Source organism: Camelus ferus, chromosome X (assembly GCF_009834535.1).
Source record: "Camelus ferus isolate YT-003-E chromosome X, BCGSAC_Cfer_1.0, whole genome shotgun sequence".
Classification (NCBI taxonomy): domain Eukaryota; kingdom Metazoa; phylum Chordata; class Mammalia; order Artiodactyla; family Camelidae; genus Camelus; species Camelus ferus.
Window position 1 is genome coordinate 21079106 of NC_045732.1, and position 24213 is coordinate 21103318.

Consider the following 24213-nt stretch of genomic DNA (forward strand, 5'->3'; position numbering starts at 1 on the left):
AAATAAGTCATCCCAAGATTTTGTGATGGAGCCACTAACAGAATAACAGAAGTCAGAATAGGAACTGGCTTCTTAGGGGAAAATAACAGGGAATTTTGAGAACAGGGAAGTATTCAGTGTACTGTATGGTACGGTATAACAGAAAGAAATCTACAATCTTCGGAATTTTTTTTTTTTTACCATGTGTATGTATTACCTTCTCAAGTCAATAAATACAGTTTAAAATCTTAAATAATTAAAACAAAAAAAGAAAATTAGAGTTAAAAGTCCAGTTCAAATCCCATCCCAAAACTTAGCAGATGTGTGACTCTTCAAATTGCCTACTAAACTGACCCCTGGTTTTCCTATCTGTACAATGGGATAATTAACATACTCAATCAGTGTTAGAAATAGATGCATTATGATTCTGTACTAGGGGCTAGGGACACAGGACTGTACAGGGCATGCTCTTTTTTCCCCTCAGGAAGTTGACAATCTACCAAGGTAGAAAGGGCACATGGTTTAAAGATGGTAGAGGATGGGCGTGACCAAAGTTTAGCAATGCAAGGTATACAGACAAGAAAACGCCATGACTTAGCACAAACCAAACTTGTTACACAAAGTTAAGCTCGCCAAGATCTGGGATGCTAAAGGAAGGTTTGGAGAAAAAAGGAATTAAAGTTAAGATTGGCCTTGTAGAGCAGAAATGACAGGTGTAAGTAGGGGAGGGTGTGTGTGAGACATTCAAGGGACGCCAATAGAGCACGTGTTAGGGAGCTCATGGGATACAGACTCGTAGAGTGGCCATTGTATCTGCGTGATAACTGAATCTTCGGGAAAGAATCCAGACAACGGCACCCATACGTGACTGACCTTATGAGTATTCAATATCAAATAGTACCATTTAACAGCATTTCAGTTGAAATCATTCCACGTTTCTATGCCAACTCAACAGACATGTATTATTCTTTCAAGGAGCTTTTTACAGGATTATGGTTAGGAAGCTTCGCCATAAGCCTGAATATAAATAGTCACCGGATTTGTAGCATGGGGTCCTTTGTGCTTGCCCTGAGTAAGGAACCATAAGATGACTTTCTCCCTCCCAGAAATCACAGGGCAGAAGGGAAAGACCAAGGGCATGTACCACAAATGAGCAGTCCCTGGTGTAATCCCTGACAGCGCACGACAGCTGGGCCAATTCCATTTGATTCAGTTCGACAGTATCTAAAACCTTCCTGCTCCCAGTAATAAGCAGCTCCAGCCCAAGATCCCTGAGGGAAGTGCTCCTGATGTGTGGGATTGGCAGGCTGCCTGCTGGGAAAACAGGGGTGTCTGCACCTCACCACACCCCCAGATGCCCGAATCACGGTCACAGCACAGTCTGAGAGGAGTGGCCAACGGGAAACGGCAGACATCTATCATTAGCCTCACAGTGGGCGGAGGAGCAGACAATCAAACTACTGCTCATCGCCTGGGGGGGTACAATTCCCATTACAGGCGCCACGGAGGGGGTGGGGGTCTGTCCCCAGGAGCAGCAAGAGCTGTTCAGCACTATTTCTTCCTATAGCCTGCTGCTTTGGTTGTGAGATTCAGGCTGCAGATAGGAGAAAAATGATCCTTACCCTCACACTACCACTCTTCAGCAATATTCTAGTTCAACTTCCTGCATAAAGATAAGGACACTGAAGCCCATAGTGACTACATTCATTCATGAATGGATAGACGGATGAATGGATGGATGGATGGATGGATGGATGCATGAACGGCAGGGAAATCAATTGGGGGAAATCCTCCATGGGGGCCAATGAAGCCCTGATTCCCCCACAAAAGGAATTTTCCTTCCTGTGAGAAGCAAAAGGGACCAGAAGAGCCTGACTATATTGGCCACTGTTCTTAGTTAGGTAGCGCCACACCCAGGTCGGTGTGCCCCTCCCAATTCCACCCATATTTACGCAGAACCTATCCTGCATTGCCTGAGGACCTCGGGACAGATTCACTGGTGAACAAACTTCACCCTTGAGAAGCTTCTACAACAAGAGAGGAACGTACAGAGCCTGCCTACCCCCTGCTTAGAAATTGAGATGCTTATGCCCATGTTTCTATATTTACAGAGAAAAAGGAATGTGTCCCTTTGTAGTAAAATGAGGACTATGGATGTTACTAAGGGCTTATAATTTCTGCTCCTAGAAAAGTAATAAAATGGGACAGACACCTACCTTCTCCCTGCCAACACACACTCATCTTCTGTAGGCCTTGGCTCTAGGCTGAGAACAAACCCCCTGTGTCCCTCTGTGACCAACTCAGCCGGCTCTGGAGCCCGTGGCTGTGTCCCCAGAGAGAACCCCACCTTCAGCCCAGAGCTGGGAGCAGGGCAGATTCACATGGGAGTGTTTGAGAAAGGCACAGTGAAACCACTTAAAACAGTTTGTGTCTGTGTGTCCTGCAATTCCCAAGTCTTCACAATCACCAGCATCTAACTGGGTTCAGGGCTCAACGAGGTAGTTTCTAGCTTTTAGCCCTGTTGTAAGTTGGGGAAGCAGCTGGGTGAATTTCAGTCTCTCCACCTCCACCCGATCTTACAAACATTGCCTACAATTGTAAGGCACTGAAGAGGATGCCTGGGAATACAAAGATAACTGTGCTGTCTGGGATGCCGAGATGTTTAGAAAACAGGCACAGCTATTTTATCACACTTTGCTTTATTGCATTTCACAGGTATTGCATTTTTAGTGTAAACATAACTTTTATATGCACTGGGAAACCCCCAGATGCGTGTGACTCACTTTATTGTGATATCCACTTTATTTCAGTGGTCTAGAACCCAACCCGGTATCTCTGAGATATGCCTGCAGGGCCTACTTACCATTGTTGAAGTTTCACCTGCCAACTGTACCAAGAAAGGGAACAACAGATTCACCAAGTCTAAAGTCTACTTCAGGGTATGAGTAGCGAGACAGAAAACTCCATTTAAGGGCTGCAATAGCTTTTTATATCCAACTACCTTTTGTTACCCAACCTCAGGCAGAAGCACACTGGAGAGGCAGGTGTGAGGAACGCATGGGAGAGGGAGAGGCACATGGGCAAACAGTCAGCGTCACTGCTCCAAGAGATGTTTTAGCATTCTTTCCAGAAAGAGAAATGGACAAATCAAGCTTTAAGGAAAGGCCCACATCTCTACATGACTAAAAGTTCCCTCAAAATGTATTCATACTTGGTAAGTTATATGCTTCTGGGAATTCATCGGTTTCTTCTAGGCTGGCCAATTTGTTGGTAGATAATTGTTCATGATAGTCTCTTACGATCACCTGTATTGCTGTGATATCAGTTGTATGTCTGGTATCAGTTGTATCTGAAATAAATCATTTCTGATTTATTTGGGTTCCCTTCCTTTTTTTCTGGGTGAGTCTAGCTAAAAACTTGCCAATTTTATTTATCTTTTCAAAAAATCAGTTCTTATTTTCATTGATCTTTGCTATTGTCTTTTTTAGTCTCTATTTCATTTATTTCTGCTGATCGTTGTTATTTCCTTCCTTCTACTAACTTTGGGCTTAGTTTATTCTTTTTCTAGTTCCTTGAAGGCATTATGCTAACTGAAATAAGTCAGAGAAAGACAAATATTGTATGATCTCACTTACATGTGGTATCTTAAAAAAAAACACAACAAACTCATAGACAGAGACTCATAGATACAGAGCACATACTGGTGGTTGGCAAAGGCAGGGGGTAGGGAAGAGAAGCAAAATAGGTGAAGGGGGTCAAAAGGCACAAACTTCCAGTTATAAGATAAATAAATCCTGGGGATGTAACATACAGTATAGTGACTATAGTTACCAAGACTATATTGTATATTAGAAAGTTGCTGAGAGCAGACCTTCAACGTTTTCATCACAAGAAAAAAAATTGTAACTATGTGCAGTGACGGATGTTAACTAAACTCACTGCAGTAATCATTCTGCAATGTACACATATATTAAGTCATTTTCTTGCACACCTAAAACTAATACAATGTTATATGTCAATTATCTCTCAATTTTAAAAATGTATTCAGAAATAGTTAAATGAGAATTTCAACACAAGTGCTTTCCCCTAGGTAGGAAAATTTTGGAAAATTTTTAAAAACTAGAAAAATATTAAGATAGTTCTTAAAAGGTTTTAAAATTGAGATATAATTCATTTAAGTGTATAGATCTTAATGGTACAAGTCAAATCATTTCGACAAATGCATACACCCACGTAACCCACACTTCTATCATTGTACAGAGCATTTCCATCACTCCAGTGGATTCTCCTGTGTGACTTCCCAGTCACTCTACCTCCAAGCAACCACCAATCTGATTTCTATCGCCTATGATTGGTTTTGCCTTTTCTAGAACTTCATGTAAATGTGCTAAGACATAGTTTTACCTTTTGAATATTGCTGAAAAAAATACAAATTGCTTTTGGAAAACATCTTTTTCTATTACTGGAATTACTGGAAAAAATATTTTTAAGGGAACCACTTCCTGACGGCATAAGCACTTACACTATTTTCCATTTTAGTTGCTTTAAAGAACCATCCCAGTTGATTTGGGGACATGGAAAGCTGGTTGTACCAAATATAAACAAGTGTTATCTAGGTCCTAAATGCCTGAAGCCCATCTTTCCCTCCAATTCCTATGTACTGTCTGATTACCTCTTTCAGACAGGGCCAGAACATTCCATACATATAGGAAGTTGATTTTTATTCCCTCCCTTTGTTCTTCTGAGAATAAGGCTATTCCATAGGAGAGGTATCCCTCAGAAGAGAAATCTGCAGGGTAACTCAAAGGGAAATGATTTAAGAAAATATATATGATTTCTATTTAAGACTTAAGCAAACTCTGTCCAGTGAGACAGAGCAGCATCTGTGATTTTCCTGACAGGAGAAAGGGTTTCTGGTGGGGCTCTTACAGACATCCATTAGCAATCCCGGAAAGTCTTGTCCTTCAAATTAGCTCCAGGCTAGTCTACCGGTCCTCAGATTCCTAAATGACTCTAGGCTAAGTTCTTACTATCATTCCAACTTGCAAATATGAACAAATAATAAACCAAGTCAGAAAGATAACCTTTCTGATGAATCAATATCCTGAAGTTTTATTCTGTTACTATTTCTAGATGAACAACTTGTCTACGGGGATGCGTTAACCTTAGAAAAGCTATATGTAAGGAAACTTCGAATGGGTGTTTCTTTAAAAGTTCAGCATGGACAACAATATAACTTTTTATCTCAACCCCATGTGATTGCATCTGCCAGCTCCTGCTTCCTGTACTCCACACCTGCTCCCCAAGCTTCACAGATCATCTTCAATTTCAGAGCAAAGCTGTACTAACATCCTGTCCTCCATCCTCAAGACTAGCCCTGCACCTTACACAATACAAACTGTCCTTGCTGAATTAATCTATTCTTACCTTCCACACATCCAGTTGAAATGTCACCTATTCTAGGCAGCATCATCGTCCCTCTCGCTGAGTACCTTTGTTTTTAAATTCCTCTCTCATATGTCAATATCATTATTTTCCACTTAAATCTTGGGTTATTAGTTACCTTCTTAGCTGAGTTTATCTTACCCTCCCAAACATGTTTCAAAGCAGAGTTCCATTCAATAAATCTTTAGATCTCTAAAAACACAGTTTCTTTCACCGAGTGAGCACTCAAATATTTGATAAATCCCATACCTATGACAATCTATTATAAATCCATTTAAACTTGCAAAGATGTTACTTTTATATGGCTGTAGCCTGTTTTGTATGCTGTTGATTTTAATTTAATCACCATTTCTTCTAAACAAGGCTCCCCTCTAGTACCCTTTTTAATGGAGGTACTAGGGATTGAACTCAGGACCTCACACATGCTAAGCACGTACTCTTACCACTGAGCTATACCCTTCCTTCCTCCTTAAAATGACTGCTCTACCATCTCTGTGCACTAGGAAATCAGAGATGTACACCCCAAAGTTATTTGGAGAAATAACCGTAGAGCAGCTTGGGCTCTTTAGATGATTAAATTCTAATAAACAAAATTTTACATTAATGTTATCTTTTTTGGAAAAGGGATACAAGTTCTTCTAAAGCAAAGGGCACCTTAATAGGTAAGAATTTAGGTATGCTTTGATCACCTATTAATCAGTCACCTTTTAAATGAACTTGACTTCTCATGGGCAAGCATAAAACAAAAGGCATCTTTTTTCACGTGCAAGTCCTTAGAATTCTTACACCAAAAACGAAACGAGGACAACTGCCCATCCACACCCATAAAGGTTGTCTGATTGAGTTACAGTTTTGAAGAATTTCAAGGATCTCTTTAACTCAGCTGAGAGAACCAAATCTCCTTCCATGGACACAAGAAGTAAGATGCCTACATTTCTGGGAAATGCAAGTTACCTTCTTTGCAAACGACAAGACCAAGTTAAGCTCTAAGTCAGAAACTGCAGCCAGCAGTGTCTAGCCAGCATGACTGGGGGACCACAGGGAAACCAAAAAGCTAACCACAAAGAACAAATAACAGCCAGAATCTCTGAACATCCCTTGGGTCACCACTAGGAGAGACCAGATGAGACCAAGCTCATCCAACATAAGAAGTGTGGCTCCTTTCCCAGGCTCCAGATAACATAGACAGGAAAACAAAGAGGTTTCAAAGCACTTTGAAAAAAAAAAAAACAAGAACCAAACACCAAAAAACAAGCCAGTTTCAAAACTCCAGAGGCCCTCAAATGCCATTTCCCCTGGTAACCCTGTCCACAGGCCATCTCTGTTCTTTCCATTAGATCTTCGCCTGTAATGATCAGTCCTCCCCACTCTGGACAAAAATGTCACAAGTATGTAATTACATGATTTCTTAAAAAATACCTCCCAGGGATTCAGCCTGCTAGCTTTCTTTTTGAATTGGCAGCCTAGTTCCATTAATATCACAATGACACTCTTCCCCCTCACAGCAGACCACGCCCCCACCCCCCAGCCAGGAGGCAGAAGCACGGTAAGCACTTTCTAGAGCAACCTTCACTTTACCAACTCACTCACCAAATGGAGACCACCCCATACTCCCCATTTCTCCTCTAAGCCATGCTGCACAGGCCCATCCAAGCTGAGTGCTTGAAGTTGTGACTTCTGCCAGAAGAGCTGTTCGCCCTACCAAGGGTCAACGCCATGTCCACACAAACCTGCTTCGGCTTGTTGCCCTTACTGCGAGCACACAAGTTCGTTAAATAGCACAAAAAGATATAAGATGGAAGAGACTGCATTAGTGGTGAGAAGGGATATGATAACAATTTGAAGGTTTAAAACAAAAACAGTGCCAAATGAGGTGTAGACAAGACAACTAACTAAAAGAGATCGGGGATGAGGGACTGTAGCATTTTAGAAGAATTATTAACTCCACTTGCTTCACTTACCCTGTTATCAATCCACTTTAAAGAAACCGATGGGAATCGGAAAGAATGCATTTTGGATTTGGAGAGGATGGAACTCAAACCAGCAAACCCATAGTTAAGGAAAATGCCTTGACCCTATGAGGCTGTGTGGACAAATGGCAAATGAATATACATTTTTATATTTTAAGCTAAGATTACATGTTAAGATACACATATATCAGTTTTTAGGAGTCTCTACTTGATTCAACTGTTTCTAAAAGCCAGTCCATACATTCAAAATCCTCCTAAGAGTTATCTCTTGAGGGGTAGGGTGGAGTACAGGCATTTGTATGTGTATAGCTTTGTAATACTATAGAATTAATCTACTAATCAATCAATCAATCAAAATATAACATGTTATATATATATATATATATATATATATATATATATATATATATATATATATACACACACACACACACATACATAATACAATGTTATATTTTTATTAACCAATAGATTGATTCTATAGTATTGCAAAGCTATTATTATGGTCTTATCTCAACCTGTCCCTGTGATTTAAGGGTTTTTGTTTATTTGGGATATTTATTTTGTTTTTAGTCTTCAGTGGAATTAGACAATAGCTACCCACTGGCATTTATTCAACATCCATTATAAGAGAAAAGGACAGATTTTTATATTGTACAGTGACAATGGCCCAGGATCTGACCTATTACAAGTAAATTGGAACAACAGGAAAATTAATTTTTGATGATATAATTTTTAAAAGATGGATTAAAAGGTTAACCGTTAGGCTTTGTTTTACATAAATAGCACAGGCTTCACCGTGAGTTTTCCTTTTCCCTACCTGGGGCAAGCCCCGATGAAGCAGAGCCCTGCACGGGCAGGGGTGGAAGGAGGCTGGGGCCGGAGCATAACAGCCCTGCAACCACTCCTCTCCTTTAGTGACCCATGCTCAGCTTCCCTGGAGCCAACAGGTGAGAGCAGGCAATATCTCCCAGAAATTTACTAATAATTTTCCTGATCTTGATTTGTATTTCTTCAAACAACATTAAAGGGAAAATCATCTTCTATGACATAACCATTTTCAATTCTTGTTCCCTTTCAGACTTTAATCACGTGAAAAGAGATAGATTTACACTGCCATATCCTAGGGTATGCAATTCTGGGTTCTGATCTGTTCGTTTACTTTGAAAAAAAACCTTTTTCATACTTCCATTTATTCATTTACTTATTCAGCAACCATTTATTAAAGTACGTATTAGGTTTCAGGCACTATTCCAAATACTTTGAATATAAAGATAGATAAAAACCAGATCCCTGCTGTGGAAAATCTCTCAGGTTAGTAGAATACAACAGATAATTACAATGCACAGTAATAAATACAGATTTAAAGCCTCTGTGTTTACCATCTTAATGACTTCACAATCTTCTAGCTGGATAATATAACTTACTTCACATAACTATTTTCTTTCTTGATGATTTTTCACTATCACAAGCATTGCTGCAATTAACATGTTTCACATACTTTTTTCTGTTAGCTATTTTGCATGGATAAATTCCTAGCAGTGAGATTACTGAGTCAAAGGGTATTAATTCAGATTTTTATAGTTCTTGATATACCTTGCTAAATGGCCTCATACAAGGATCATAAAGCTATACAAAGTCACCAGTTCTTCTAAGCACTGCCAAGTCTTACCACTAAATATTTTCTTAGGATTTTCAAAAGAAGGTGCTCATTATTGTCTTAAGTTGATTATTTTTAATAGCAGGGCAGAACATTTTCTCAATGGTTAAGATTTTTATTTCCCCTTGTGGGATGAGTGCTTATGGCAGATTTATCTATCCTTACCGTTATTACAGTAGCTTCCTAATCTACTGTCATATTTTACATATATAATAACTTTTCATCATAATTTATTGCAAATTTTTTCTTGTTTGTTGTCCTTTTTCTTTAGCTAAACTCACTTCAAATCAAACCAACGTTAGCTCTCTTTTATTATTAGTCACAACTGTTTATTTTTAACCCTGGAACTTCATCCATGGTTTCGGTCTTAAGAAATATGTCCTTCTACCATTGCATAAATATTCTATTCTGTTGTTCATCCGTTTTTCACTCATTCAACTTTCTACAAATGTCTCCTACGTGCCCTTCTTGGCACCAGGGATACAAAATGATGAAATAATGCCATACTAATACGAATTATCCAGAACTGGGGAATAGGCAAAGGGGTTATGGCACGTCCTCCCAGTACCACGCTGGGAACCCCATTAACTGATTCTCTAGGGATGTGTGTCTTTACTTGACACACTAGTTATTATTTATGAGGATAGTTTACAACTCTGTTAGCGCAGATATTAACGGGTATAAAACCAAAAGCGATGCAAGTGACTCCTGTCAGATGACGATGAAAATAAACTTTGACCAGCAGAGATGCGAGTGATTCATCCCCTAGAAAAGATAATCCCAAAGGTTACAGTCTCGCTGCCTTATAGGATACTAGTGTAGTTTTGCATTTAACTTAGCATTTTTTCTTTCATTCATTATAAACACTTGGCTCTTCCACAGTTCTCCTAGAGCCAGCCTTACCATCTTGCAGATCCCCTCCTTAATGAGTTAAATAAAGCTTTGATGCCTGCTCGCTTTACGTTTATATGAGAGTCAAGAACTCTGGCTGCTAGCATCAGCCCTGCCACTTCCACCCATGTCACAGTTCACTTAACTGCCTCCTTGACTTCCAGCTTCCTTTTTTTTTTTTTTTGTAAATCATGGGTTTTTGTAAGGTCAAATGGTATTCAGGAAACCAAAGCAATCAGAAAACTGTATTTCTATACACAGATATATGTGTTTAATCAGAATGAATGCTCGGATTCTAAGTCTAAAGCCCAGGATCCCCCAGGCCTGAGGGGGTGGAGCCCAAAAAGCCCGTGCCAGCATCCAATGGGACACTTCACCGGCAGGGCTGGCTCCGGGCAGTCGGGACCAAGCAGGAAGGAGGGAATGAAGCACCGTGGAAAGAATAAGACCTGGCTTCAGCCCTCAGTCCTGCCTCTTCTAGGCTCTCTTGAGCCTCTTCATCTACAAAATAAAGTGGTTATGAAGAGCCAATAGGACAATGTGTAAAGGATCTTGTCACGCCTGTCACATGCTAGGTCTTCTCTAAATGTCACTTCTTTTCCTTCCCTCTGAATCCACTGTGTTCCTCATGATGAATACTGACTCCATCCTCTGCAGATGGATCAGGGTCACTGTGGATACCCAGAGCCTATGAGCAACTGAAGCAGAGGAGAAAAGCTGAGGCCTCAGGTGTGAATTTCAGAGGTACCTAGTATGCTGTTGGAAAGACAATAGCTTTAAATGGCCCCACATCTGCTCTCAACAGGCTTGGTGGCGTGCCTCTCTGGAGGAAATTTCCCTGAGAAGAGACTTAGCTAGATGATGTCTAAGGTTTCTTGAGTTCTAACACCCACCACAGCCTGGCCAACCAGCCACAGGTGGGTTCTGACAGCCCACGCGAGGCCACCGCACCCACCCGCCTGGCCCACATACCTCTCCCACCACCTCTATGATGTCGCCGACTTTCAGCTCAAGCTCATCATCGTTCTGGGGTAGGTAGCTGAACGCCACCTGGCACCGGCGCCTCCGTCGCTCACCTGGATGGGAAAAGTGAAATATTTGGATACAGCTCATCTAAAAATTAGATTTTAAAGAGAGGCGTCCTAGGCATGCAGGCAAATTAAGCTGACTTGTCTCAAATATGCTCTCTGGGACATAGCTAGAGGCATGGCAGCTCTGGTCTCTGAGAGAGAGGCGGGAGAAAGCAGAGCAATGCTTCTCGGTCTTTTAAAGCTGCTGGGTCAGAAAGGCATGGATGTGAGAAACCGATCCGTTGGCGCAGAAGGCAAAACCCCACCCCTGAAGCGCAGGAGCACAGTGTTGCCTTAAACGGTTTTCTGTGGATAGGGCTTTGGATTTGCTGCTGGTGATTTTGAATGAGAGCTGATGTGATATGGGAGAGTAAAAAGAATGGTCTGCTTCAAATGCTAGCAAGGCAGAGGAAATTTTCCCCAAATGTGCAAAAGAAAAGATAAAGTATCCTGGCCTTTTTCTTACTCATCATCACCCTTTCACATGCTGGAACTCAAGGCTGATAAGCAAAGGCTGATTAGATTCCAGCCGGCTCTAGGTACCGTTTCAACCCCACAGGGGTTCAGCAAATCCACTTCTGTCCTCTTCCCTCTGTCCCGGGGGATCCATTAGCAGGATCCTGGCTGCTTATACAGAACCAGCCCAGGCAAATCAAATAAAAGCCAGGGCCACTCTTCACTTGACCGAAGGACACTCAAGGTCACAGCATCTCACTCACCTAGTGTAGCCCAAATGCGAGGCCCTGGCTTAGAGCTGGTAAAAGTACAGATGCAACTGTCCACTCTGCAGACATGCGTTGTGGGGAGAAAGAACACACATGGGGTACGTGTGATAGGGGCGCGGGAGGGGGCGGGGCAGAGACAGACAGACAGACAGCAGTGGAGGCCCGAGCTGGGAAGAGGTGGAGAGGAGAGGGACTGAGACCTGTGTTGCTCAGAAGTCTGTCACTCAAGGCTTGACCGCATTCCTTCCTGTTAACACAGGGCCTAGAAAACCAAAGGCATCAACGACTTCAAGGAAATACATTTAGAAATGCTGACACTGTTTTTGGACACTGCCTACAGGGATTCTCTTCCTTTTCTAATCTTTCCCTGAGAAAGCAAGTTCCCACAGGAGCGGTCACAGGCCACACTGTACAGCGTGACATCGTACAAGGGGGAGGCCTTGGCTGCATCTGATCCGTGCTCTTGGATCAGTATTTTTCAAAAGCCAGTGACCTCATTCTCTCTGGTCCATTTTTCTCCACCTGAACCTCCCTAAGGAAGAATGGAGTTGAAGAGAGAGAAGAGCGCAGAAGTTCAGAGTCAACATCTCGTCTAATCACATCCTTGGTGACGACATGGATATACTCCACCCCTTTGTGCAAAATCACGAGCCGCCTGGCCTTGATGAGAACAGACGCAGAGCTCTCTGGCCAATTCCTAGGGGCTACCTGCACTGTCAGAGGGCAGAGGAGGGCAACTCTGGACGGCCTGGCTCTCCCAGGGACAGAGGGCCCACCCCAACTGGCTCTCCCCAGGCGGGAAGTCGGTAGGAGCAGTACTGCCCAAAGACCTCCACCAGATTCCCTGGCTTCCAACACAAAGGAAGGTAAATCGAACACTCTGTCATAAAGGACACAGACGTCTCATTCTAGCTGAGAAAGTCCAGATGACAAGGTGATCTTGGCTCCCAGCTCCTACTCCCTGTGACTCTCCTGCCCCTGTATACACCTCTTAAGATGAAGTTCTACAATAAACTTTTAAGAGCTTTATTTGCTAGATGTTAAAAAATAAACCCTGCAGATACAAATCCGGACATGAAACAAGTAAACATGACATGTCTGAAACCCGACACTCATAGCCACAGAGGTCACCAAAGTCCTGACCAAAGTGACTTAAAAATAACATCTGAAGACCTTGTGTTAACTGAAATCATAAAACTTAGTTATATGTAAGTTCATGTCGTCACAAAACCCTCTGTAAAAAATAGCAACGAACTCAACACTACACAAATGGCAAAGGAGAGGCGATATATTCTTTAAGAAAAGATGAACCCAGCTCAGGATCTGGAACAGAATAATATTTCTCTCAAACCAAATCTTTCCACCGGCCTCCTATAAAGCCCTGTCTGGAATCAGGAAGAACAACATACTAATTTCTCTCCGCCAGGCTAGTCAATATTTCTTAAAAGCCTCTAAGAAAGCTGTTCAGCTGGTGGCATGAAGACCTATAAAGCACACTGCCAACATACAGGACCAAGAAAAGTGAGCCCTACAGGGAGGTATCCAGTGGTTGTGGGTGGGAAAGGTCACGTGACCTGACCCCAAGCAGAAACCATTCTTCCCTCTGGCACAGGGATAGTTTGTGATCTTTTCTAAAGCGCCTCTGATACCCCTCACCCTAACTCATCCTGCCAACCACATGAGTTAAAAAGAAAAAAAGCCAGAATGAGTAGCCATTTTACAAATGAGGAAAGTGGGGCTCAGTGACTTACCCAAGGTCACCAAGCTAGTAAGTGGCAGTATCTCCTTGGCCTGAGTTCAGAGCCTTCGCTCCGATGCTGGATGAACCAATTTAGTTCAAATTCGTCCCCAGTTTTCTGCAATTTGTACTTAACTTCTTCCTGCAACATTGCATAACACAGCCCCAGGGCTTCTCTGTGGCTCTCTCATTACAGATAACTCCCAAACTCCTGTACCACTGCTCTCCAACCTCACCTTCTGCAGGTCACTGTTTCAATCTTGTCTGCCAGTTCCACCCAACCTAAAACCCAGTCTGGGGCAGGGAGATGTTTGCCATTAGGAGACACTGCATTTCAGCAGCCTCCGTCCATCTTAAATCTAAGGGAGTTTAAGGATGTCATTTGCCATTTTTTCCTCTCCTGGCATTTCACTGATGTTTACCAGCTGATCTTGACCTTCCTCGAGGAAGTATGTAGACAACAATATCATCTTCTTTCAATAGCTGGTATAAATTGGAGGGGAAAAAAATGTATGACTTGCCCAAGGCTATGGTTTGGAATTCTTTCATTTTAAGCTACCACCTTCATGCCCAGAGGCCAGTCCACATGAACTCAAGTTAATACATTTCACTGAGTTTTTTTCTTTTTTCAGTATGTGTATTTTCTAGGCAGGACCACTTAACTCCTTACACATAATTGAAAGAAGTAATGGACACAAGTTTTATGGAGATTGAAGCAAATGTATATGGGCAGATGGCTTACCAAAAACGCATGACTAGGGCAGACTTCCCAAGGCATACCTGATACGCCTCTACTTTACTGCCATGTTGTATGACGGCCACAAGACACACATGCATGAACACGCATTCATCTAGAGGAACACGGCACACACAGATGGCGAGGCAGACACGCCCAACTCTCACGCGACCTCATCACCACCTTTCATTCATGATCAGCTTTGTTTAATAAAATAGTAATAGCTAACATTTATTGAGCACCTACTGTGTGTCAGAGACTACCAAGCACCTTAAATGCTTTAGTCCATTTAGTTGTCGCACTGAGCCTCTGGGATAGATCCTGAACCTCCTTTCACAGACAGGGAGACTGAGGAGGCACATAGAGACTTCAGCATTTTACCAGTGGTCTTACGCCAAGAAAGTGCTAGAAGGGCCTGGGGTTTCAAGTCAGGAGATGCAACTCCAGAGACTGCCTCCCCTGTCTGACTATTCTTAAGAAGAATTCTCGGCTCTGAGTTTTGAGAGTACAAAAGGGGCCAGCTGGGCTAGCCTGGTACACGGTTAAGATGTGAAACCGAGAAGTGAAAAATTCACAAATCAGGAGTGTTGCCTTACAGCTGCTGGGAACTGGGGCCCGTATTTTAATGAAATAAAGCTGGTTGGAGGGGGAGGAAATGTCGTATATTCACAGTCTCTCAAAATGACATAGTAGAAACTGAAAAGGGTGCCATGACCCAGCCTCAGAAAAAGCACACACATCTGTATTTCAGAGCCTTCCAGAGCCTTACGACATGTGAAAACTTTACTAGGTCAATTCATTCAATGACCACAAAAATATAACAACAAATAGTGCCGTGATTGAAAAAATCTTTGGGTCAACTGAAAACTTTCAGCACTCATACAGTCTATTTTTTCACATCCCACAGCCTCTGCGACAGAACAAGAGTATAACTATGAGGCTTTAAATCACTTGATATTACCAAGGAACTCACTAAGTTAATCCAACAGATCCCCACCATGTGCCTAGGGAACACAGCAGGATCCTGACATCATTTAACAAAAGAGAAAACATTTATAAAATCAAAGAAGAATATCAGAAGAGGCCCCTAATTCTCAGGGTTACTTCTGGCATTTTCTCCAGACATGGCCTGGGGACCACCTGTGTCAGGATGCTGACGTGCAGGGCAGACGTACGGAACTGCCCTCTCTGAGGTTGAGGCCAGGGACCTGACTCCACAAGTGACACTGCCCACAAAAATCTAAACCTCACCAACGAATCAGAGCCACTAATTACAAATGACAACAGGAAAACACTTTGTGGGAACAAGCAGTCTCCCTTTGGAGGATGCTAACCAGCGGTTCTCAGTCTTGGCTGCACATTGAAATTACCTGGGGAACTTTCATAAAACTACTGATAACTTTCTAAATAGCAGCCCCTGAGGAACTAGGTCACCATAGAAAAATGACTTCTTCCCAGGCCAGGGCAAAGAAAACACAAAGCAAGACTGGAAGATCTGGTTATGCCGCAACTGACCAAGTGCTCTAACGCTTCAGTGGTAATTTCAAAAGGACATAAGGATCAGTTTGATGGGGCTCCCACTGGCTAAATTGGGGACAATAACAGCATATACTGAAGGGCTTACTCATTTCAACAAAAAATTCATGAGCCCTTACTGATATATGCAATAGGGAGCAAGGCTGATAGTTAGCTAGAGGGATGGATGGTTAAGATTAGACAGGTAACTAACGGCCAAGAGGGGAAAGACATTACAAAAGAATGTCAACTAATAAATGTAGAAATGATAGAAACAGAAAATCACCTTTTTATAACCAGAATCAATTGTTGCTAAAACCACTGGGTGAAATCTTGATGGGGCTTAGGATATTTACAGAGTCTCAAAGCATCTCCTCACAGATGACTCAATTACAAAAGGAAATGGTCCCCTTCATATGAAGAAACCTGCCAGACACAGCCTGAAAGTTCACGTCACCAATGATGGGACAAATTGACATCAGGTGCCTCCTTATGTGACATGCTAAGAAGGGCTTAGCATCACCTTCAGAATGCCCCTGCCCAAAATGTTTAACCTAAATCTGACTGCAAGGAAACAACCATGCAAATCCAAAATGAGGGACAGTTGACAAAAACTGACCCTTTAAAAACAATCTTTTTAAAATCAACATCACTGAAGATTTTTAAAGGTTAGGGGACTGTTCCAGATTTTAAAACAGTAAAGAGATCTAACAACTAAACATAATGCAATCCTTAATTGGATTCAGGGTTTCCTTTAAAGGTTATAAAGGACATTATTGGAAGAACTTGGGAAATTTGAATATGGACTAATATTAGATAATAGCATTATATTAATGTTACATTTCCTGAGTGTGTTAATTCTATTGCAGTTACATAGAAGAATGTCCTTGCTCTGAAGTATTTAGGGATGAAGTGTGTTCTGTTCTCTGTAACTTACTTTCAAATTGTTTAAGAAAAAAACAAAAGGCATGTGTGTGACACACACATACAGACACATATATACACACATATATTACATACAGTGAGTGAGTGAGGGAGAGAGAGGGGGAAAACAAATGTGGCAAAATGTTGACAATGGGCAAATCTAGATGGGTGCTCATCGTACTGTTGTTACAGCTTTCCAATACATTTGAAATTCTTCTCAATAAAAATGGGGGAAAGGAAAAAAAAACAGATGCCTGGGCCCCACCCCTAGATTCTCTGATGTCACTGGTCTGGGGTGCAGCTCGGGCACCTGAATTTTAAGAACTCCCTGGCTAATTCTAACATCCAGCCAGGGTTGAGAGACATGTAGACAGACCAGTTGTTCAAAAATGAATGGGACACTTCCAGGACCATGACATACAGGTCCTATATTCAGCTTCTCCCAAAAGGGAGAAAACTCATACTTATTTGGCAGTGACATCCTAATACATAACTCAGGGGAATGCTGCTGTGCTGGGATTTTTATTTCACAGACCTTTGGGACAGTTGTACTAAGCAGTCTCCATCTGTGGAAATGAGTTCCTGAGGGCCCTGGGGTGGGAAGACGGTGATCTCTGCTACCGTTTGTGAGCAAACACTGCTGGGGGTGCAGCCACTCCCTAACTTACTGAGCAGTATTCTGGATTCCTGAAGAAGCTGTTTTTGAGTCAGAAACATCAGTTTATGCAAGGGGCCAGGTTTCCTATTCCAGGATAGAAAAACAATACAAAGTGAATCAAATAAACGTGAAGAGCCACCCTGTATACTCAGGACATCCAGTGGATGCTGGGTGCAAGGGAAGAGAAAACGGAATTACTGATCTGGTGGACTCAGCATCACACTCTCTCCTGGAAAGATTCCCATGCATCATCTGTTTCCAACATAATGTAACTCAGAGGAAGAGGAGGCCACTTCAGAGGATGATGGCAAGCCAGAAAAAAAAAAAAAAAGAACTCATGGGTCTTTCTTTCCAAACCTCTCTTGGCTGTGGCTGGACTGTGGCAGTGGAAATGTACAGTATTTAATTAACCAGCACTGCCTGGTCCCTGGAGATGAGCCTGTGTGATTCTCCAAGGGATGTATATAATCAGCATCTTTGCAGGGCTGAAAACAGTAAATCCATTTGCCTGCTACTTCAAAGGCAAGGTTTATTTGAAAAGCAGTTAGAGCTATGGCAGTGCTCATTTGCTTCTAACTCCCACAAGAATACTGGAGAAAAGTGTAGAACCAGAAAGGAACCACTTATTAGGGCCTCTGAGCCACAGAGGGCAGGGAGGGAGGCAGGTGAAATAAAAAATCACATAAGGAAAATCAACTGAATCTTTTTGGTGATAAAGACAACAAGCATTGACTAGGTGTCTGTCTGCTGTGCGCCAAGAACGTGCGAGGCATGTTATCTGCCTCTCCTCAAGTCCCTGGACCAACCCCATGAGATGAGTGGTGCTGGCTCCATTTTTACGGATGGGCACAGAAAGCCTGGATAAATTGTATGAGGCATATGTGTAAAATAAGTTATGGTGTGTAGCTGTCTTCTGCCAACCCAAGATAACACCAGGAAGACAGACTGGGAATGTGTTTCTAGGGGACTTTGGATGCCAAGCGAAGGATGAGAACTTAATTTTATGAGAACCTGCCCAGAGGAGGTTTCTGGGCAGAGAAGTGACAACAAGATGTGAGGAGGACAGCGATCTAGGGAGAAGTGCCTGGTGTCAGGGGCATGCAGGACAGCTTGCGGGAGGGAGCCTAGAAGCAGGCAGATGGCCCAACAGAAGACAATGAAAGAGAAAGTCTGAAAAACATGGTGGAAGGAATCAGATACACAGGGAAGGAAAGGCAGATACACAGTATCATCATCAGTTGATGTGTCTCGGTTGACCCCTTTGGGGGCCAGTGACCCTCTCTGAATTCTTTGATCCTCTGAGGACCTAGCTCAGAGCCTATTAGAGAAGACATTCAATCCATTCTTGATAAATGGATGGATGAATGAACTAGTGAGTACCTAAGTACCTATACGATATTCTGTCTGGGGGTCATGGTTTTGTGAACCCAAATTCCCAGGCAGTGAGAGAGGCACTGGAGAAGGACTGGAAGGATGGAGGGAAAGACTTAAATCCTTAACTCAATGTTAAGCAGGGCAACCACCAATGTTTGATTAAAAGCCAATGCTGAAATGGTTAAGATGGTAAATTTGACGGTATGTGCATTTCACTAAAAAAAAAAAAAAAAAGCTAGTGCCACCTTGAATTGTTGCAAGGATGGGAAGATGGCATCCCCTGGAGTCTTGCCACTATGTTAAAGATGTCTCGTTCTCCACCAACACCGTAGCCCAAAGCAGCTGTGATACTAAACAGTGCCTAATATATTCCTAACTGCTCTCTTCTTCCAAGTTTAGGGTCCACTGTCAATTACACCAAACAGTAGAGCGGGGCTAGATCTGAACAAGAAATTATGTATATTTGTTTAAATTTAGTCCTCTTAAAAGACAGAAAACACTTGTTTTAAGTAGGCAGAGATAAATGTGTAAGGATGTTCAAGGCAGCATTGTTTCTAATAACAAATGAGGACGCGCGCAGAGATCCACACAGGAAATATCCTGAAAGTCCACTGTGAGGGAATGGCTTCATTAATCATGGTTTATCCCGGTCGTGGGAAACACAGCAGCCAATTAAACCAAGCAAGCAGTTCTATGTGTACTGATGTGTAAAAGGTGCCCGTCATACATTAGGTTAAAAGACCAAACCACATAATATGTATGATATGATCCCAACATTGCAAACACATACACACACCACCTCCCTCCCTCCTTAACCTCCACCATGGATGCTTTTATTTATTCCTAATACCCAGAACCTATCAAGAGTACACACTCAACAAATGTGTATTAATGAATAAATGGATTCATTCAAGAGTCAACTGATATGTGAGGGCCTAACACAATGAAATGAATGAGAGAAAGAATGTGTGCACGAACATGATTGTGGAGGCACCAGAGTAACACGGAAGGGTCCACACACAGTCTCCACCGTGGGGGCCCCTTCTCTGGGTTCCCCTAACAACCACTGCTTTTCTCTAGCACTGCCCACATCCCACAGCATGTAAAATCTCTCTGAGTGTCAATGTATGTTCTTCTCCACGCCTTCAGCTCCGACACCTCTCAGCTTTCAGGCACACCTTTTTCAAGAAATGCAACTCATTTACCAACACCCACGTGTGTCTCATGATGGTTACGTGGCTGCCATCTCATCATGAATGCCCACTCACCATCCATCTGTGAGCCCAGGTGCCATGTATCTAGAAACAGAGGGAGGGACCTGAATCCCTGATCCTTCCTCAGCCCTAGAAACTTCAGAATCTAATGCCCTGTTTAAAGAAGCCACTGAAAGCATCTTAAAGTCAGCCAATTAACATATGACCCCCAAAAAATTGAGTTTCTACTGCCAGCATAATTCAGAAAGGGGCTGTCCATTTAATAAGCTATTTCTGCCAAGAGCAGTTACATGTGGATATTTTCAAAGTTCCTGAGAGCTCCTTAGAAGCCACATCTAGAACTGTAGTGCCAGGGGCATGAAGAACTCATGACGTCCACCCCAACCCAGCTCATAACAATGGTGTGAAGTAGCCATCTGAAAGGACAGATGAGCTCTGATTTTACAGCTCACGGACACACGGCTCACAATGACATCATTAAGGCACACAGAGAGAATCCTGGGCCTCACAACCCCAAAGAGACAGACAACCCCGGGGCCCCAGCATCGCAACCACGCCATGCAGCCCACTTGAGCTCTCCGTCTCAGTTTTCTCATGGATAAAACTGGGATGGGGACAGACCTAGTTTACAGAGGGGCTGCCACCACCTGCCTCCTGCCCTTTTCTCCATTTGTCTTTAAAATCACGAATGTGTTCAAAGGCAGCTTTGTTAGTTATTCAGACCAGTTCAACTTACTTTCTTCCGGCTAGTCTTCCCTTCCTATTAGAGTGAGAAAAGGAATCACACGGAAAAGCACACTCAGTGACGCCTCTAAACAGCCTCCTGCTTTTCTCCTTTCCCTGGGCTGGTCCCAGTGCTTGGTATGGCCTTTCAGCATGCCCCTTAGTCCAAATGATCAGACCCACAGCAGACCACACTGGGGGACACTTCTCCAAAGTGTCCCTGGCCCAATTCCCCCTGCCCAGGCCAGCATCTCTCTAGGGGAGGGAGTCTGGAGGTTCAAGAGAAAACCTGATGCATAAAGCACATTGCTGCTCTCCGCTTTAGCAAGGCTGATTTTGGCAAAATGCCCAAAAGAACTCAACATATTTATAGAGTTTTGTTTGATCTACTTTTAAACGCTCCATGCAGAGTCATTCAAATGAAATAAGAATACAGACTTTCAAAGGAAAAACTGAAGGAAACTTCTAAATATAAGTTATTTGCTGAGCACAAACAAGATTTCTCCTCTCTCTCCGACACACTCCCTTTAACCTATCTATTTTTAAAGGCCTTCTCAAACTTTGCTGCTGACAAACGGATCTATCAGACCGCTAACTTTTGCAGTGAAGTGGGGAGGCAGACACGGGAGAGGATGAGGGGAGAGGGAGAGATGAGGAGCATGGGCATAGAACTGTAACAAAGGTCTACAAAATCCTAGAAACCCTCATCTGGGGTCCATCTCTCTTGCCTACGCTTAGAGAAGTCTCAGGGAGAAATATCCCATCAACAAATTGCGAGTTTCCCAGTTCTCAAAATCAGTACCAAAAAATGGCCCTTGGACCGGGAAATTTAGAGTTAGAGAATGACAGAAAATTCCACATCTCTCTCTCTTTAGGAAGAGGGGGAAAGATCTTTATTGCAGGTAGTCAAAATGTTTTTTAAATTCTGCCTCATTTTTCATATCATTTCCTTTCTCATCCCCATCAGAATAAAGAGAGGGGAAACGTAAGACTTCACAAATTTTCTTGATGCAAACAGGGGTTTTCATCCCAATTCCTTCTTCTGTATTTAAAAGCAGAGATTCTTAAATGGGATCACGCGTGGATTTCAGAGGGGTCCAGACATGGATGGGAAGAAAATTACATCTTTATTTTCACTACCCTCCGACTGAAACCTGGCCTTTCTTTCCACCAGGTGTACAGACAGCAAGCCACACTGCAATTAGCAGCACCTGTGGCTTTTATTTATTTCCCATTCCATGGATAGATATTTTCCTTTCCTATCACAGTCATGGCAGCTACCTTGAAATATAATTTACACTCATCCCTACTTCAAAATTATGACAGCTTCTAGATCCACTGCTGGGTCTTGCTATTTAATGCATCAATAAAGGATATGTATTACTTAAGCTTTTGCAATATTTTGATAACTGTATTTCAGTAAAACTGGTGCCCTTTGTAATTCTATGGATTTTATTTTCTTCATGTACAAATATTATTCTAAGAAGGGTCTGTAGGCTTCACCAGACTGGCAGACAGGTTCCATGGCAAATGTTTTTAAAAGTGAAGAACTCCTAATCCCTGCTTTCAAGATTATGGTTTGCAAGGAAACTCAAAAGTGCAAGAGGGAATTATATCTATGCAATAAAACAGTAAACATAACATTTGGAGTCTGTCTGTCATACTGGTTCCCAGGCTTTAGAGCAGCACATCATGACAGAAGGACCACACTGGTCAACTGGACAGGTCCTGATCCACGAATGGCCGTGTGGCACAGCGTTCAGGAGGCTACTAGCCAAGTGCCCTCTTATTACCTGGGTCAGTGGCTGGCGAGAGCCCTGCTCTGTCATCTGGCACCTTTGCTCAGCTGAGCTTAATGCCCACTGCTCCCTTTCATGGAGGCTAGCACAGCTAATTTGCAGGCTGACGCCTGCCACTGCCTAAACGTCCCCCCTCCAACTGAGCCTGGCATTTCTTTCACTTTGTAAGCTGGCAAAGTTATGGAAAGCAACACAAGGTCCCCCTGCTACCCCTGGATAAAGAGATCACTTGGGCTCCCGTGCACCCACAGAGCTCACATACACCTCTTCCTCTCAGTGCTCGTCAGCTGCATTATCTTCTTTGCTTGCGTGTTCCCAGTGCCTGCTGGGCAGTGAGTGCATGAATGTTCCAGGAAGGGAGGGAAGTTTGTGCCCATGTTTATAACGGCACAGGATTTGCCTGGAGGGGCTACCTGACTTCCACTGAGGTCCCATCTTTGTGGTATCACTAGAGGATGAAAGACCCTAAGGTCAGCAAGTGCAACAGAGACCAGGGGCATCTGACCCACTCAAAAAAAAAAAATAGAAATCAAGAAAACAGCAATTCCACTTTTAGGAAGTTATACTCCAGATAACTTACATGAAATGTACAGAGACATATGTATAATGCTCACTGCTACATTATTCAGAAGAGTGAAAAACCAGAACCATTCCAAATGTCCTTCAATTAGGGGACTGGTAATCAAGTTGTGCCATATCTACAGGTGGACCGTTAAAGAGTGGCACTGCTCTAACTGAACCAGGGTAGCAAGAGTTCCAAGATTCTCTTCAACCTAACATAACAAATTGCAGTATACTATAAACAGCATGATCCCATCTGTAATTTTTTGTTTTTTTCACTGATCATAAGTTATTTTTAATTGTAAAAATAAAACCTGGCATGGTTAATTAAAACAGTAAGTATAATGACTGGTGAGTCTCATCTCCAATTGCTAAGATGCCCTAGCAACAATCACTCACAATTTCTTACACAACCTTCCAGAAACTTTTCATGCATACGCATGTATACATAAAATTACACGATCATTTTAACTGGTACCTTTTTTGGGGGGAGGGGGAGGCATATTTTAACAGCTCATCTGTATTTTGTTAAACATCAATGTCTGTATCACTATGTACTTAGATTAGGTCATACCACTTGAAATCTCTGCAATTGCTTATGGTTCATCCTAATAGATACAGGCGGAGATCTTCCAAAGAGATAACCACAAAGCAGATCTCCTCTGGGGAATATGACTGAGGGAAGGGATTTTGTTACTTTTTGACTTTAGTTACCATGACTTTCCTTTATTAATTTTTTACACTAAGCATGTACTATTTTTATAACAAGTCTAACAAAGAAAACTTAGGGTGTTCTTAAAACTAAAGTCTAAGTCTAAAAACTTAAAAGAAAGCGTACAACTGAAATTTTAAGAAAATTTGTGAGGTCTAAACAACACTATAGCACAAAAGCTGCCTTCCTGAGCGGGCAATTTTGTGATGATCACAACAAAGCCCATTACTGAGGGCTTCCCCTAGGGGCTACAAAAAGTTGTATTGCCAAGGCCCCTCTAGGGGGTGTCATTCAGAAAAGGATGGGTTTCTAGGCAAATGAGCAGTGCAGACAAAGGGACGAGGCCACCTGTAAGGGAAGCTTTTTAAGCAGACTCTTTTTTTCCCTTCCAAACAGTTTACTGATGCATATGTTATCTCTCTGTTCAAAGCAAATAAAGATTTTTCTCCTTTATTTAAGCAAGTCCTACTTTCTTTAAAGTGTGGGAGAATAGCAAATGTGCATTTAAAAAAAAGGTAT

At 42.4% G+C, this 24213-nt stretch overlaps 1 protein-coding gene across 5 annotated transcripts in view; it reads right to left on the reverse strand.

Annotated features, from left to right (window-relative positions):
* The window catches only part of SH3KBP1 (SH3 domain containing kinase binding protein 1), a 255819-nt gene that overhangs the window by 137226 nt on the left and 94380 nt on the right, over positions 1 to 24213 (reverse strand). For all 5 annotated transcript variants that reach the window (XM_032475869.1, XM_032475870.1, XM_006194204.2 and 2 more), the window contains exon 3: positions 10918 to 11021. In XM_032475869.1, the coding sequence (XP_032331760.1) occupies positions 10918 to 11021 (104 nt within the window). The remainder of the gene's footprint in view (positions 1 to 10917; positions 11022 to 24213) is intronic.